The 19,329-nt window shown below is 34.8% G+C and overlaps 1 protein-coding gene across 4 annotated transcripts; it reads right to left on the minus strand.

The window, feature by feature from the left end:
- Nucleotides 1–1,274: 1,274 nt before the first annotated feature.
- Nucleotides 1,275–3,450, minus strand: LOC108469965 (mitotic-spindle organizing protein 1A-like). Of its 4 annotated transcripts, none has more exons than XM_017771121.2 (2): nucleotides 3,296–3,450; nucleotides 1,275–1,830 (listed from the first exon to the last, which is right to left on the minus strand). In XM_017771121.2, exon 2 carries the CDS (start codon nucleotides 1,817–1,819, stop codon nucleotides 1,598–1,600), a length of 222 nt encoding a protein of 73 aa, XP_017626610.1. In that variant the 5' UTR covers nucleotides 1,820–1,830; nucleotides 3,296–3,450; the 3' UTR covers nucleotides 1,275–1,597. The 4 variants fall into 4 exon arrangements, with proteins under 4 accessions (XP_017626610.1, XP_017626595.1, XP_017626617.1 ...); XM_017771106.2 differs by lacking the exon at nucleotides 3,296–3,450 and adding an exon at nucleotides 2,488–2,635; XM_017771128.2 differs by lacking the exon at nucleotides 3,296–3,450 and adding an exon at nucleotides 2,484–2,632.
- Nucleotides 3,451–19,329: the final 15,879 nt, after the last annotated feature.

Here is a 19,329-nt window from a genome sequence, read left to right on the forward strand (position 1 = left end):
TCAACATATGATGCCAAGTTACTGTATTTTCATACATTATATTAGTTTGTTTGTTCAAGTTGAAGGAGAAGTATTGCAATATTATAATGTAAATATAAACTTTATTTTGTTAGTTCAAAGGGAATACATTATGCCCTTAGCTGCAAGAAAACAATAACAATACAACACAAATAGGTAATTTTGTTCATCCATTTGAACCTTCAAGTACATGGATTTACCTAAAATGTGATTGTATCATCATCAACAAGCAGTTAAAATTGAAAATAAACACAAGAACAAATAGAACACACACACACACACACACACAAAAGCTTTAAGTGCTTAAGCAATGATAACATAATGGAAAGCATATACCAAAAAAACAAAAGCTACTGAGCCCTTATTGGCAAATTCTGTAAATGTATGTATGCATAGGCAAGTGCATGTGTCTGTGTCTGTGTCTCTGTCCGTGTACGCATGCATGTTGAAGCAGCTAAACTCTGTTCCTTTTTCTAGTCAGTTATTCAACTTCTAAATGGCATAAGAACCAGCAAAGCTTATTCCCATCAAACGAAAGCAAAAGAGATCAATACCCTATGATTTTTCAAGTCATTCTTTGTGTTTTCCCAGTTGTTTTTTGGTCATTTTCCCCCTAACTGACATGCAAAGCCAATTGCTTTTAAATTTTTGCTACCTTGCATGCAATAAGGACTTTGGAAACTTCATTAGCCAATACTAGCCTCTTGAACATCATCAACAAGCAATTAAAATTGAAAGGAAAAGGTAGATAAAATTAAGTACACAAGTAACAGAGAATAAAAGACTCTTTAACTCAAATAGCAGATAAACACAAAAGCTATTTTGCATAACTTGTGATTAGAGTACCAATATTCCCTTAGTGTAATGATTTAAGACTTATTGTTAAAGAGTTATACATTTCCAATGAAATTAACCACCACTGCTTTTATATAATAAGTGGAATATTATTGTAAAGAATAGACACTGAACAAATTTTCCCTGGAAGAAGAGAAGAACTAAAGACACTCAAATTGTAGACTATGACAGTGAAGATAATTTTTAGTGACACCAATGATGAAAACTGGAGAAAATTATCTCAAAAATGCAAAAATGAAAGCTAAAAATAACCAAAATATCTCATAAAGTTTTCAGTGAGCTATATAGATCGGTAATTATTTTCTTTCTACATAGGTCCTCTCCTTCCTCCATCAATAGCATGTCAGCAGTTAGAAAATACTAAAAATTAAATAACCCAGATATGCTCAGCAAACAGAGTATGGGACGTGAATTTAAACATTCCTTTAATTAAAATACACTATTGCAGCCAATTCTATGAAATCCCACACCAAATACAACATCCGGCAACAAAAGCTCCAAGATAAAGAAGAAAAGACAGTTCACCAGAGTGAATATATAATTGATCAAACATAGTATGTAAGATCGAATTAGATACAGAGACTAAGCACAAGGTGAACACTAAGCACAATCGTGTTCGAGATGAGAAAACCTAAGAAAGTTTCTACTGAAAGACACCAATCAAAACAAATTAAAACTCAAAGGCATTACTCGAAAGTTTACTAGAAAATACTGAACTCCGAAGTTAAGGTACTTGTGATGAAGAAGATGACAACGGGGTTGATGGTGGAGGTTCTCTTTGAAGTTCCTTGACAACAGCAGCCAAAGCCTCAGGGTTTAAACCTAAATCACAGAGAGCAATAAGGACCGAAAGAGTATGCCGATCAAGACCTGTATCGAGAATATTTGACATGTGAAATGCCAGATCTAGAGATTCTCGGGCAGTTTGTGCAGCTTCTGGATCCATAATACAACAGGCTACAAAAAAGGGGAAAAAAACCTTCAGAAAATTATGCTTGATTCTGCAAATTTACAAATACATATTTAACAACACACTTACAGATACATTAATAAATGCAGCTCATGAAATTAATCAAGAACTAAAACAGATTTTAAAGTGGCTTTAATTGAATAAAATTAATAGACAAAACCACATGAAATCATCAAATAATCCCCAAAGTATATATAAAATCGAAAGTCCCACTATCCAACCATGAACCAAACACCCATGTTTAGCAAAGATAATAAGCAATCATCAGAAATTCATCCATAAATCATCTAAAAGAGCACTCAAATCAGTTAAGCAGAGCCGTGAGAGCGTTTTCGAGTTTTTTTTAATTTCCCACGAATTATATAATTTTAAAAAAGCATTTTGGATTTCGTACAAAGCTCCACCCCTTTGTCTCACCTTTAACCATCAATAAATCTCTCCTTTGCCTAAACTTAGAAAAAATGGCCAAAAAAGGAAGAAAGGAAAAAAACCCTAGTTATGGTAAGAAGACTGAACCTCTCAACCTTATTTGATATGTACATATGTATATATGAGGCTAAGCAGAAGAGCGTATAAATTGGGAAAAATCAACAGATCCAAAAATTTTCAAAGCAAAACAAGCAGAAGAACACTACTTCACCTACAAGAAGTAACAAGCATGAAGATATGATGGAACAAGGGAAACCCAGAATTTAGGACGCTGTTAATTTTCTCTAAGTAAGATGACTTTGGGTTAGCGGTGACCAAATCGAATCAAATTATTCTAATTATTTGTGTCAACTCGAATAAGTACGATTTTATAATTTGAATATCTCAAAATTTAGAATTGAGCAAATTGATCTCATTCTCAACAAAAATTATAAAAAAAATTCAAAATAATTTTAAAAATTCAAAATAATTCTTAAAAATTTAAAATAATTTTAAAATTCAAAATATTTATAAAAACTCCAAAATTCATATTTCTTAAAAATTTTAAAAATTTTAAAAAATTCTAAAAATATATAAAGAGAGTTAAAAATTAAAATTTTAACATTTTACTGATAACTATAATAAAATAGGAGTGGTCAACTCCATTGACTCAAAATTACGATAATAAAAATATATAAAGAAAGTTATTAAAATCGAATTACGATAATAAAACAGGAGTGATCAACTCCATTAACTCCAAATCTAGGAGATAATCAAAATTACCGAACCGAATTTGATCGATTCGGTTCAATTTGTCGGCGTTTGCTATTTATTTACTTGGCTTAATACAAACAGTCCAAACAGATAAAAAAAAAAACAAAAACAGCAAAAAGAAATACACCAAAAAATGGCTGAAAGACACCAAAAAATACTAAAAGTACAAACTGGTCTTCACAAAGGACTCACTTGAAGAATAAACCAAAGAAAGGAACAAATAAATAAATAAAAAAGGAAAAGAACAAAGGAATAAAGTTATCTTCGTACCGTCGGCGAGTGGGTGGCGGGCGAATGACCTGGTGGACGTCGGAGGCCCTCCGGTAGTGGGTGAACGTCGGGGAGGGGCTGGTGTGGTGCCTACCGGCTGGTATTACTCTTAGTTTTAGGGAGAAATGAAGGGAAGGCCTTTTTAAATTACCTTTAAAATTATAATTAAATTAATTATTAAATTAGAAGTATAATGTGAAGGTGAGCATGGGCTGGTTGGACTAAAAATTTAGGCTCGTTTGTTAGGCTCGGATCGATTTGAAAAATTAGTTTAAAATTTTATTTAAATTTAATTTGGATAAAAATATTAAAACTCGTGCCTGATTCGATCTGACCATATTAATTTTATATTATTTTTATATAATTTTAAAATATATATATTACATCAAAAATACTAAAACATCAAACAAATTGAAAATAAATTTTAAAAAATATATATACTTAAATAACACTAATATAGATGCAACTTAACAAGCAAATGTCTCCAAAATAATAACAAAATTAACAAATGTCTTTAAAATAATAATAAAATTAACAATAAAATAAGTTTTATACAATATCCAAACAATAATAACAAAATAGTAGCAATATAATAGTAAAATGGTAGCAAAATAGGGCGAAAATAACAAGAAAATAATATTAAAAAAATTAGATTTTTTTTGTCCTCTAGTGAATTCTGGCCTGATTGGGCCTGGGCCAAAAATGCCTTACCTGAGGCTGACCCATTTTTTAAACGGGCCTTTTTTTTTGTTGAAACCTATTTTTTGGGCCTATATTTTTGCCTAAATCCTCCCACATTTCGGGCTAACCTTCAGCTCGGGCCGGGTGGTCCGACCCATGCTCACCTCTGGTATAATGGTTAAATTGGACTTGGGTTTGATTTTTTATATTTGGATTGGGTACTTGAGTTGGATTTATATTAGGTTGAGTATATTTATAAAATTATATTTTAATCTTTAAAAATTGATTTACTCAATTATTTTGGTTAAAATTTTTTAACAATTTTATTATAAGTTCTAATCATATATGTTTTATTTAGATAATATTTAGAATTACCCATAGTTCCTCCTCAATCCATAAATAGGAGGATAATGCGTTTCAACGCACTCAAACCTACGTCTTCCGGCATTGGCAACAATATCTATATCAATTGAACTAAGACTCAATCGACATTTTGATTTAAATTTTTAAAATTGAAATTGAATAAACTAATCATTTAAATCAAAATAATTAATTGAATTAAATAAAAATTTTGGGTTTATTTAATTTGATTTATTCAATTTAATCAACTTAACCATATATTACACACTCTTACTTGGGTCTTTTCTGATATTTCTTTATTGTTGGTTTCTTTGAGGGGGCAGAGGTAACTCTTTCCTTAGTGTGAGCTTCATTTTATAAAGCAGTGATGTCCATATCAGATGCTTGGTTCGGCGTGGTATGAGATTTTGAAAATGATCCTACATCATCAATGTGAGTATTAGCCTCACTTGAAGAAGAAGAAAAAAAATGAGGAATACCAAGAGTGATAATCTAGTTGTAAGATCAAATCCCACAAACTTCATAGAAATAAAAATGAGGTTCTCTTGCACGTCTGGTCAAGACTTGTGCTAGGTTACTGGTGCCATTAAATAGCTAGGCCTCCAGTGCTTAAGCCACATTATAGTTATCTAACCAACTGATGGGGTCAATATCCTGACGACCATTTGGGCTTTGATTCAGTAAACAATTCTGGAAAACATTCCTAACTGTAACTAACTCCACAATTCAAGGGTACGCCTTCTCATCGGATGTTTAAATTGTTTCTTAGCAACTTTAGAATCAATAGGTTGACAATAGGCACAAATGGATTCCCGAGTAAGAGACTAACATGTAGGAAAAACAAAACCACTTCCAAGTTTGCAGATAACTCTTATGAACTTGTCATTCTTTAAGTGCAGGTTGGAAATAATGTTTTGATAAATGGCTCATAACCTTGGCGTACAAATAGGCATTTCCAACACCAACCCCTTGTCTTATGACTTTTAACTGATAAAATTTCTAAAAAAACTCCCAGGAGTGGTGGTTTATTACCCATGCAACAGTCAATAAAATAGGCTACCAAAGTCCACCAGGACAAGGCTGATAGTTGTCCTGGTGCAATGCCATACTCAGTTAATACCGAGCAAAAGAATGGGTGTAGTGGTAAGTAGAAGCTAGCCTTTGGTAAAATCAAAGGAAAGATAAAACCTTGGGTATTGTCGTCTGAAATCACAAGAAAAATTTGGGTGTCTAATGCCTCGAGACCCTAAATACTTATGAATTTCCTCTTAGGTGGTACTACATTCATATGAGGGAGTTGATACGCATGGGGGAGTATCATCAGGACCTTGGGGATCGAGAGAGAAGGGAATCTTGGGAGTGATGATTCAACTATTTTGGCTTCAACCTCTACTTCGAGTATTTGTTTTAGACATCACTAAATGTAATTGGGAAAAAGAAAAGAAGTGAAGAGAAGATCAAATTACTTTTAAGAAATATGAGATTAAAGACGATAGAAACTGAAGGATTGAGCAGAAAGAGGTTAGGGATTTTGAATGGTTTAGTGAAAGTGTTAAGAAAATGTTTGAGTCTCTGTTTTATAGAAACAAACGTGTGTAAAAAGTTTATTTCGTGAAAACTTTTCGGGTTCTCTAATGCGAGTTTGACATCTGTCAAAAGTGTAAGAGTGTAATGTTCGAATCTAGGTGATTAACCGCCAAAATTCCTATTTTGTCTAAAAAAGCAGACTGGTGGAAATTTCTTATTAAGGTTTCAAAGAAGTGGGACAATAGACGGAAAACTTTTGATAGGTAAGTAGGAAAAATTGCGTAAACATTATCACGTGTTTGGAGCAAACAAATGATTTCAATTAGGTATTCAGAGTCTTTCAACTTTAAAATGTTAAGGAGGAAATTTTGTTAAGGGGAGGAAAGTTGTAACACCCAAGTCTGGCGAGTCTAAAGTTTTGGCAGATCATAGTAAACAGTTTGTCTGGTGAAATGTTATCCGCCAAAGTGATTGTATTGGCGTATGCGTGTTGGCGTTCAATATCTGTAACACCCCTAACCTGTATCGGTCACCGGAATAGGGTTACGAGGCATTATCGAATTTATACACTAACATTTATACAAAACCGAGTTATAAATATGGATTTCAAATCAATTCTTTTCAAATATTCAACTTAAAGTCCCTAATATAGGCCTATGGGGCCCAATACATGCTTTGGAAATGGTTCGGGACTAAACCGACAACTTTGAAAATTTATCTTTGAAGATAGGGGCACACGCCCGTGTGGCCTGAGACATGGCCGTGTGGCCAACCAGTGGGGATCCCATGGCCGTGTGGCCAGCCCGTGTGGAATTCTGACTTGCAATTTCTTAAGTATCAAAGGGGCACACGGCCTGGGCACACGCCCATGTGGCTTGGCCGTGTAGTACACTGATTTTTCACCATTTTTAAGCCATTTTTACACGGTTTTGACACACGACCATGCTTGAAACCCGTGTCCTTCACACGACCAAGACACACGGCCGTGTCTTCTGCCCGTGTACTATCCTGACTTCATATTTAAAGATGCAGGGGACACATGGTCATTTCACACGCCTGTAGGCTGTCCGTGTGTCACGCACGGTCTAGACACACGCCCGTGTGGATGAAATAAGGCCATTTCCTAGCCCTATTTCTCACCTAAGCTTAACTATTTTCCTGCATGAAAACTTATAAATATATACCATCAATTTCAACAAATTTCCATCATTCAATCTAACATTTCCAACTTTTAAACATACTTTAAAGCTTACATTTACATTGGTTTGTAAATCAAGTTTTATGACAGATGATTTATATATTGTTGAAAATGAACATACCACATTACCACAAAATACATATTACTAACTATTCCAATGGCTAAGTTGTAAACAAACATATTACATCATCATTTGGCCTCATTAGCCTATACATGCCATTGTATAAAAATGAGTTTATCATTTATACTAATATTAAGGAGTTGATAATGTGATGATATTCCGACCTGATCCAACCTTCACGAGTTTTGAGCACTATAAAACAGGGAAAAATAAACCTAGTAAGCATTATATGCTTAGTAAGTTCATATAACCAAACTACACTTACCACTCATATATAACAAATAAATCACACATAAAACAATTTATCCATCAATTTAGCAAACTAGAAAATATGACCTATACACAATCATTCAACCAAAATTGGTTAGTACAAAAACAATATTATGTATAGATGAGCTCATCATGTCATTTCTTCTTATTTCACTTGTTAATACATTTCTGTTGAATTTTTGAATTTCCGATGGACTTTTCCTTTTCTAGTTGTACACTCGAGGTGTACATTCCCTTTTCAAGTGGTACACACGAAGTGTACATACCCTTTTCAATTTGTACACTCAAAGTGCATATAACATTTTCAAGTGTACACATATAGTGTACCTTTCCTTTTCAAGTGGTATACACAAAGTATACCTTTCCTTTTCATATGGTATACACAAAGTATACCTTTCCTTTTCAAGTGTACACACAAAGTGTACATAACCTTTTCAAGTTGTACCATTTGGGTACATAAATCCTTTTCAAGTATCAGCCTTTCGGGTTACATTCCTTTCATAATGAGATCAAAATATTATCTCTTTTGGAACAACCTTTACTATAACATATGCAGGATCTCATATACACGGTAATCACCTGTCCAGTCGCAAATTAATATTAAACGAATTCATGTAATATTTCATCATTTACATGTAAATCACAAATCAAGATTGATCTATTACATGTACATACTAATTAAAAATCATAATGCACAATATTCAACAATCAATTCAACACATTTACATGCTTAATTTAGTTATACGAACTTACCTCGATAATTGATTGTATCTACTAATCTGAAACTTTTTCTTTCCCTTGATCTTTTTCTTTGTTTGACACTTCCAAATCTATATAAATAAATTCAATCATCAATTCTATGATTTTTTTTTTACATTCAATCAAGCCCACTTCACATTTTAGGAAAAAGTACCATTTTGCCCTAAACTTTTGATTAATTCCAATTTCGTCTCTAGGCTCGGAAATTGAAATTCATGCAATTTAATCCTTATTCCAAGCTTATTCAAACTTTCAATATAACTTTTACAGCACATGTATTTCATAATTTTTAGAATTTTTCCAAGAATTTCACTACTTTACAATTTAGTCCCTACACTTGTTTTCACTAAAAATCACATTGTAAAAGTGATTTATCTATCAACAATCTTTCATTTTCTATCAAAAACTTTCAATTTACAGCATATTCATCCATGGGTAATTTTATAAACTTTGATTTTCTTTCAATTTAATCACCCAAATAAAGAAATTAAGCTTTCCCGATCTCAAAAATATAAAAATCTTTAAAAACAGGACATAGAACTTACCAAACCAAGCTTGAGAAATTTCGTTTCTCTTTCCTAGGGTTTCCATGTATTTTATGAAGAAGAAGGTGATATAAAATGGATTTAATTCTATTTAATCATTTATCATACTTTATTTAATTCAATTTCCAATTTAGTCCTTAACCTTTTTCAATTTTTCCATGGATGACTCATTAAAAATATCTACATGTTTTTCATCAATGGTCTAATTTCCATATAAGGACTTCTCATTTTTGATTTTATAGCTATTTAATCCTTATAACTAATAGAATTCAACTTTGACATTTTATTCAATTTAGTCCTTTTTGCAATTAGACATATAATTGATAAAATTTTTCGATAAAAATTTTCATGCAGTATTCTTTTCATAATACCTATCATTTTATGAAATTTAAATAATTTCATTTTTCAAACTCGAATTTGTGGTCCCGAAACCACTATTTCGATTTCACTGAAATTGGCCTGTTACAACTCTCCCCCGTTAAGGATTTTCATCCTCGAAAATCTTACCAGTGAAGAGATTTGGGTACTGCCTTTTTATGATATCTTCAGGTTCCCAAGTAGCTTCTTCAATTCCATGTTTCTGCCAAGAATATTTACCAGTGCTATCTTTTTATTTCTTAATTCTTTTGTTTCCCGTGCTAAGATCTTAATTGGTTCCTCACTATACTTCATGTTGGGCTAAATTTCTACTTCTATTAGAGAGATAACATGTGATGGATCCGATCGATACCGTCCTAACATTGCCATATGAAAAACATTGTGAATTCTTTCAAGTTCTAGCGGTAATGCTAATCGATAAGCTACCAGTCCAATTCTTTCAATGATCTCATATGGTCCAATAAACCAAGGACTTAATTTCCCTTTACGGCCAAAACAGAGAACTTTCTTCCAGGGTGACACTTTCAAGAATACCTTATCATCAATCTTAAACTCAATTTCCTTTCTTTTAAGATCAGCATAAGACTTTTGTCTGTCTGAAGCTACTTTCAGGCTATCTTGTATCACCTTTACCTTTTCTTTAGTTTCTTGAATTAAATCAATGTCGTGAATCTTCTTTTCACTGAGCTCTGTCCAATACAATGGTTTTTTACATTTCCGACCATATAAAGCTTCATACGGTGCTATTTTAATACTAGATTGGTAGCTATTATTATAGGAAAATTCAATCAGAGGCAAATAACTTTCCCAGTTACCTTCAAATTCAAGCACACAACACCGTAACATGCCTTCTAAGATCTGGATCACCCGTTCTGATTAACCATCAGTTTGAAGATGGAATGCAGTACTAAAATGCAACTGTGTTCCCAGTACTTCTTACAATTTATACCAAAATCGAGATGTAAACCGAGGATCTCTATCAGATACAATAGAAATCGGTACACTATGCAATCTAACAATTTCAGAGACATACAATTCGGCTAATTTATCCAATGAAAAGTCCATACGTACAGGTATAAAATGTGCCGGTTTTGTTAACCTATCAATAACTACCCAAATGGCATCTTTCTTTCTTAGTGACATAGGCAATCCCGTTACAAAGTCCATGGTAATCATTTCCCATTTCCACTCCGGTATATTGATTGGCTGTAAGAACCCTGAAGGCACTTGATGCTTAGCTTTCACTTGTTGATATATTAAACATTTGGCTACGAATTTAGAAATATCTCTTTTCATTCCCGGCCACTAATACATCTTTTTCAAATCATTATACATTTTATTACTACCGGGATGAACTGACATTGTACCATTATGAGCTTCATACAAAATCTTTTGTACTAGTTCTAGTTCTTCGGAACACATATTCTGTTTTTGAACAACAAGCAATCATCAGACCCAATTTGAAACTCTGAATCAGAATTCTTTTGACATTGTTCCCGTTTAACTTGCAACTCATTGTCACTCTTCTGTGCTTCATAAATTTGTTGTATAAATGTCGGTCTAGCTTTCAATTCTGCTACAACCGAACCATTATCTGACAAAGATAACCAGGTGTTCATTGTTCTCAAAGTAAACAAATATTTCCTGCTCAGTGCATCCGCCACAACATTAGACTTTCCCGAATGATAGTCAATAATCAAATCATAATCCTTTATTAACTCGAGCCAACTGCGTTGCCTCAAATTCAAGTCTTTCTGTGTCATTAAATACTTCAGACTTTTATGGTCAGTGTAAATATGACATTTTTCACCATATAAATAATACAACCATATTTTCAATGCAAACACTATGGCTGCCAGCTTAAGATCATGTATCGGGTAATTTCTTTCATGTGGTTTAAGTTGTCTTGAAGCATAGGCAACCACTTTACCTTCTTGCATCAAAATACAACCTAAACCATTTAAAGATACATCACTATAAATTACAAATTCCTTTCTCGATTCAGGTTGTCCCAACACAGGTGCTTCAGTCAACAAAGTCTTCAGTCTATCAAAACTCTGCTGACATTTATCATTCCACTCAAATTTTACATATTTCTGCAACAAACGAGTTATCAGAGAAGCAATCATTGAAAATCCTTTAACAAACCTTCGATAATATCCGGCTAGACCCAGAAAACTTCTAACCTCTGACACGTTTTTTGGTGGAATCCAATTAATAATTGCTGAAATTTTGTTTGGATCAACCCTGATGCCTTCAACAGATACAATATGACCAAGAAAGCAAACTTCTCGTAGCCAAAATTCACATTTACTAAACTTTGCATACAATTGTTTTTCCCGTAAAGTTTTCAACACAATCCTCAAATGTTCAACATGTTCATCTTCACTTTGAGAATAAACTAAAATATCATCTATAAATACCATGACAAACCTGTCTAGGTACGATTTGAAAATCCTGTCCATTAAATCCATAAACACTACTGGTGCATTTGTTAATCCAAATGGCATCACTAAGAATTCGTAATGACCATATCTAGTTCTGAAACCTGTTTTTAGAACATTTGAATCCTTCACCCAGAGTTGGTAATAACCTGAACGAAGATCAATCTTTAAAAATACAGTAGCTCCCTTCAACTGATCGAATAAGTCATCAATTCGAGGTAGTGGATATTTATTCTTTATAGTGACTTTGTTGAGTTGTTGGTAATCAATATACAACCTCAAAGATACATCTTTCTTCTTTACAAATAACACCGGAGCACCCCATGGTGAGAAACTAGGTCAAGCAAAACCCCTGTCAATTAATTCTCGTAACTGCTCCTTCAACTCTTTTAATTCAGTAGGAGCCATTTGATAAGATGCTATCAATATTGGTGTTGTTCCTGGAATTAAATATATAGAGAATTCCACTTCTCTGACAGGTGGTAAGCCAGACAATTCTTCCGGAAACATGTTTGGAAACTCACATACGACTGGCACAAATTGAATCTTTGACTCGGTTACCTTAGTATCCTACACATAAGAAAGATAAGCATCATACTCCTTCCTCATACATTTCTGTGCTGCTATTGCTGAAATCATATTAAATAATCCATCTAGCTTATCAGATTCAACATGAAGTAACTCACCGTCTTGATTTTTCAACACAATATACTTCTGTGTACAATTAACCACTACATCATGTTGGGTTAACCAATCCAATCCTAATATCACATCGAATTCATCAAAAGGCAGTAGCATTAAATTAGCCAAGAAACATTTACCCTTTACCATAAGTGGACAGTTTTTTCAAACTTTATCCACCTTTACACATTGACCCAAATGATTTGAAACTTCCACAAAAAATTTAGCGAATTCAACAGGTAAATTTTTAACATCTATTAAATTTGTGCATATATAAGAGTGTGTGGAACTAGGATCAATTAATGTAATAATATCAGTATCTAATAAAGAAAAAGTACCAGTAATGATATCTGGCGCTGAAGCATCTTCTCGGGCTCGTATGACAGATGTTCTTACAGGAGCTCGGGCCTCAAATTTAGCATTTGAATCTTTTGTAGCGCTTCGGCTACCACTAATATTTTCGGGGTGTCTAAGTGGTGAACCCCTTGAAGCAGTGCTACCTAGTTTTGAAGTCTGTTCAGCATCTCTTTCTACTATTTCTGGACAATCTTTCAAGAAATGATCAAATCAACTACATTTGTAACATGCACCGGTTTTCATTCGACATTCCCTATGATGAAATTTGTTACAATGTTTACATTTTACCTTCACGTTTCCCACACTTCCAACACTAGTCACTGACGGTTATGAAGACTTGGGATTAAAGCGTTGAAAACCACGCTCTTTATCGGAATACCCAACTAAAGTAGTAGATCCTTCTTGATACCTCTTTGATTTCTTTGAAGTAAATGATTGAGACCTACTAATAGGTCTTTTCCCAGAGAATCGGGCTTTTCTGTTTGCCTTCTTCTTTTCTTTACTTAGCTCCTCAGCTTTCTTTACACGATCAACAAGTGCTGCAAACTCTCTTATTTCCAAAATACCAATCAGTAATTTTATATTTTCATTTAATCCTTCCTCAAAACATTTACACATTTCTATCTCTGTTTGGACCCATTCACTAGCATATTGGCTTAATTGAACAAACTCCTTTTCATATGCCGCAACGGACCTGTTCCCTTGCTTTAATTCTAGAAATTCTTTCCTTTTCTGATATAAGAATCTTTGACTAATATATTTCTTTTTGAACTTAGATTGAAAGAATTCCCAAGTAATATTTTCTTTTGGAACCACTGAACTTACTGTTTTCCACCAGTGATAAGCCGTGTCCTTTAATAAAGATACAGCATATTTCAAGTATTCAGCTAGAGTACATGATAATTCGTCCAACACTCGGGTAGTATTTTCTAGTTAGAATTCAGCCTTTTTCGAATCATTTTTTATTGTAGCTCTAAATTCCTCAGCTCCATATTTTCTGAGTTTATCTACTGGAGCCTTACCAATTCTAACAGTTTCAGTACCCGGTGGTCTCTCAAGAACAGTCTGAGTAGTTGGTGGGGGAGGTTGTAATTGAAAAGTAGTTGAATTTCTTCTCAAATATTCAGGAAACCATTTATCTAACATTTCAAAGAAAGCCTCTTTAGCATATTCACTTCGGCCTTCTGATTCGGACCTTCTACTACTACTACCATTTATTGCTCATCGTACGAAAGCTTGAGAAGCACTCTCAGCTTCCTCAGATTCTGCTCTTGCTAGGTTGGAAGACATTTACTATATGACAAACACATTTAAAATGGTCAGGAGATATCACACTATCATCAATTATATAATGACATGTATTGCGAAATTCACACTTGCTACGTTAGTCCAAGAATCGGCTAAACTGTAGCTCTGATACCAAAAAATATAACACTCCTAACCCTTATCCGTCACCGAAATAGGGTTACGAGGCATTATCAGATTTATACACTAACATTTATACAAAAACGAGTTATAAATATGCATTTCAAATCAATTCTTTTCAAATATTCAACTTAAAGACCATAATATGGGCTTATGGGGCCCAATACATGCTTTGGAAATTGTTCGGGACTAAACCGACAACTTTAAAAATTTTTCTTTGAAGATAGGGGCACTAGCCCGTGTGGCCTGGGACATGGCCGTGTGGCCAGCCCGTGTGGAATTCCGACTTGCAATTTCTTAAGTATCAAATGGGCACACGGCCTGGGCACACGCCCATGTGGCTAGACCGTATGGTACACTGATTTTCACCAGTTTTAGGCCATTTTTACACGGTTTTGACACACGACCATGCTTGAAACTCGTGTCCTTCACACGACCAAGACACACGACCGTGTCTTCTGCCCGTGTACTATCCTGACTTCATATTTAAATATGCAGGGGACACACGGTCATTTCACATGCCCATGGGCTGTCCGTGTATCACGCACGGTCTAGACACACGCCCGGGTGTCTTACCCATGTAGATGAAATAAGGATATTTCCTAGCCCTATTTCTCACCCAAGCTTAACCATTTTCCTGCGTGAAAACTTATAAATATATACCACCCATTTCAACCAATTTCCATCATTCAATCTAACATTTCCAACTTTTAAACATACTGTAAAGCTTACCTTTACATTGGTTTGTAAATCAAGTTTTATGACAGGTGATTTGTATCTTGTTGAACATGAACATACCACAGTACCACAAAATACATATTACTAGCCATTCCAATGGCTAAGTTGTAAACAAACATATTACATCATCATTTGGCCTCATTAGCCTATACATGCCATTATATCAAAATGAGTTTATCATTTATACCAATGTTAAGGAGTTGATCGTGTGATGATACTCTGACCTGATCCAACCTTCACGAGCTTCAAGCACTATAAAATAGGGAAAAATAAACCTAGTAAGCATTATATGCTTAGTAAGTTCATATAACCAAACTACACTTACCACTCATATATAACAAGTAAATCACACATAAAGCAATTTATCCATCAATTTAGCAAACTAGCAAATATGACCTATACATAATCATTCAACCAAAATTGGTTAGTACAAAAACATTATTATGCATAGATGAGCTCATCATGTCATTTCTTCTTATTTCATTTGTTAATACATTTCTGTTGAATTTTTGAATTTTCGATGGACTTTTCCTTTTCTAGTTGTACACTCGAGGTACACATTCCCTTTTTCAAGTGGTACACACAAAGTGTACATACCCTTTTCAGTTTGTACACTCAAAGTGCATATAACCCTTTCAAGTGTACACATATTGTAACATCCTGATTTTCGGGTTTTTCGCGATTCTTGATATTTTAAGTAAATTTCTAAAATTTGGTATGTGATTATAGAATTCATAATTTAGGTATGTAAATGGGCCTATGGAAGGCCCATGAGTTGGCCAAACCCTAGAGAATTTTTAAATTTTGGACTTAGGAGTTAGGGGTTCGGCTAGGTGCCCTTATATTAAGTTGTGGGTAAAATGTATCACAAAAAGAGCTTTGGTAAAGTGGCAAGGGTGACGCCACTAAGCTCCTAAAAAGGTGGCGTGTGGAGCATAGAGGAAGACCTAGGTTCGATTCCCTGTGTTGGCAAATAAGAGTATTTATTTTTATGTGCAGGAAGGGTAAGTGTTGGAACCTAAGTGGATTCTGTAAGAGGAGAGTTGGATCAAGTCAAATGCATAAATTAAGGAGGGATAAGGGGAGAGATTTTAGGGATGTGATATGCAGATAGAGTTGGCCGAATAAGGGAGATTGGAGAGGGGATTTTCGGCAGAGGGGTATTAGGTTAGTAATTTCGGCATTAGGGTCTTAGTTGTGCCGATTTCTTTCGTTTTAGTGTTTTAAAAGCCATATATTTTGCTGAATTAACAAAGTGTATGGAAGCTAGGCACCAGGTAGGTATCCGAGGCAGAGGAGGTGAGCCATGAAGGCTGCTTAAGTACCAAGCTCTTTGATTGGATCCAATCCTAGACATGCCCACAACCATAGCCACACTTTGTTATATCGAGTTTAAATTTGTTTAAGTGAACGACTTTGATAAATCGATTAATCGTGGTGTTGAACTCTTTTGGAAACAAGTATCATTTTGAAAACACGTCCTAAGTCTAACCCATTTGAATAATTATCAACCAGGTTTAAAGTTATTAAAGTTAAAATAATCCCGAAAAGAAATAAAAGAAAAGTTAAAATGGCCTTATTACAACCCCAAAAAACTATAATAATAAATAATATTTAATGGAAATTTAAAGAAAACCAACGCTTATTTAAAAGTCCAAAGACAATCATCGTGGCCATTCTGAATCCCCTCCGGCCCAAGTCCCCACATCAAGGCTCACCTGCAAGGTTAAGGAAAAGGGTGAGTTTGGAAACTCGATGTGCAACAAGCCCTTTCGAGCCCAAAACAATAATCACTGTTGGGTCTAAGCCCAAATCCAATCTCAAACATATCTTGGGCCATAGCCCTTTTCATATTTCATATTTCATAACACCGGCCAAGCCTTTTCAAGTTTCATATTCTTGGGCAAGCCTTTCAGAAATCGGTATGGCCCATAGGCCCATTTTATAACACATGTAATGTCAAATGAAAGAATGCAACCCATTTGGGGAGACTACTCAACCCACCATCCGCTACTCTCCACCCGTACCAACCAACACACCATGTGGGGATTAACTCGACCCACCCCGCCATAACTCTCCACTGGCAAAGATAGTCGCTTTACCATATAACTGGAGGCCTAGCCTCTTTTAATAACTGGGGCAAAAGCCCTTTTGATAACTGGGGCATAAACCCTTTAATAACTAGGGCATAAGCCCTTTTGCACTTCCTCCATCCATATAAATTCCCAACCCAATGCATTTATGAACATCTCATGTGCATATCATACATATCATGTGTATATCATACATGTCATGTGCATATCATACATATCATGTTTATCAAAATCCCATGCATTAAGTTCATATATAAACCCTAGGGGTATAATGGTCATTTTCATATTATAAGGGTAATCTTGTAATTTTACCAAAAATTAGGGTTTCCATGTTCATTAACATTTATAAACAATTCATGGGTGCAAACAGTGATTCTGGCCCGTTTTTAGCGAGATCGAGTTATTGGGCCAAAAACCCCTAATGGGCCCTACTTAGCCAATTTCGTCATCTAGGCCCATTTAGCCTATATTCCATAATGGTTTTATCGGTCTCGTCGCAATTTAACTAGTTTTCATATTCTACCAATTTTACCCAAATGGGCCCGAAAGCCTGTTGGGCCCTATTGCAGCCCCTCGAGGCCGAACTTACCGTGAATGCCAAAAATCATGTTCTTACCATTTCCAATGTTCCTGATCATCATCTCAACGAATCTAACTAACTAATGAGCGTTCGCTTGCTCACGAGTCCTCGAAATGCCAGAATTTCGGCATTTCGGCTTTTCGGCATTTATCGCTTTAAGCTATGAAAGGGTTCGTTTACACACCTGATTTGTGATATTCCTCGACGAGATCTCCCACACGATTTCTCCTATCATCAGTTGTTAAATAGATCAGCTCGCAATAATTGAACCAAATCAAGAACTATCCAATATTAACACTTACACATTCGGCCACCCTCCATAATGGCCTTAGGCACCTTACCTTTGTCGCGATTGATGACTAGGCCTAGCTACTCCGGTGATCCAAGCTACTCCAAGTCGACACTACACCTTGCTGCTCCTTCAATAAATAAACCAAAAATATTAAAAGAAGACCCCATAAAGTCTATGCCCATATTCGCCATCTCCTAAATTTGGGGTTTGACTTTTGGCCAAAGTTACACTAGGAATTGTTTAGAGTTTGAACACTTACCACGTCTTTCTCCTCTTGAATCCGGATGCCTAAAAGGTAAAAGAATCGAACGCCAACTATAGAAAAGAAAAGAAAAGGTTGCTGGTCACAAAGAATCGGCACCCCTATCTTCACCGATTTGGCTTTTTTTTCGTATTTCTAGAAAGCGAGATTAAGGAAAGAAACAATGGTGAATGGAGGAAATAGTGGGCTGTTTTGAAAGAAGAAAAGGAAGAAAAAATGAATTGGAGGGAGGTAGATTCGGCTGGAAAAGAAAAGAGAGAAAAGGCTACACACCAAAGAAGAAATCGGCACAACTAAGACCCTAATACCGAAATTACTAACCTAATACCCTCTGCCGAAAATCCCTCTCCAATCTCCCTTATTCGCCAACTCTATCTCCATATCACATCCCTAAAATCTCTCCCTTATCCTTCCTTAATTTATGCATTTGACTTGATCCAACTCTCCTCTTACGAAATCCACTTAGGTTTCAACACTTACCCTTCCCGCACATAAAATAAATACTCTTATTTGCCAACACAGGAATCGAACCTGTGTCTTCCTCTATGCTCCACACGCCACCTTTTTAGGAGCTTAGTGGCGTCACCCTGCCACTTTACCAAAGCTCTTTTGTGATACATTTTACCCACAACTTAATATAAGGGCACCTAGCCAGAACCCCTAACTCCTAAGTCAAAAATTTAAAAATTCTACCGGGTTTTGGCCAACTCATGGGCCTTCCATAGGCCCATTTACATACCCAAATTATGAATTCTATAATCACATACCAAATTTTAGAAATTTAATTAAAATATCAAGAATCGCGAAAAACCCGAAAATCAGGATGTTACACATATAGTGTACCTTTCCTTTTCAAGTGGTATACACAAAGTATACCTTTCATTTTCATATGGTATACACAAAGTATACCTTTCTTTTTCAAGTGTACACACAAAGTGTACATAACCTTTTCAAGTTGTACCATTTGGGTACATAAATCCTTTTCATGTATCTCCCTTTCAGGTTACATTCCTTTTCATATTGAGATCAAAAGATTATCCCTTTCAGAACAACATTTACTGCAACATATGCAGGATCTCATATACACGGAAATCACCTGTCCAATCGGAAATCAATGTTCACATGGATTCATGTAATATTTCATCATTTACATGTAAATCACAAATCAAGATTGATCTATTACATGTACATACAAATTACAAATCATAATTCACAATATTCAACAATCAATTCAATATATTTACATGCTTAATTTAGTTATGCGAACTTACCTCGACAATTGATCGTATCTATTAATCTGAAACTTTTTCTTTCCCTCGATCT

This window comes from Gossypium arboreum, chromosome 7 (assembly GCF_025698485.1).
Source record: "Gossypium arboreum isolate Shixiya-1 chromosome 7, ASM2569848v2, whole genome shotgun sequence".
NCBI lineage: Eukaryota > Viridiplantae > Streptophyta > Magnoliopsida > Malvales > Malvaceae > Gossypium > Gossypium arboreum.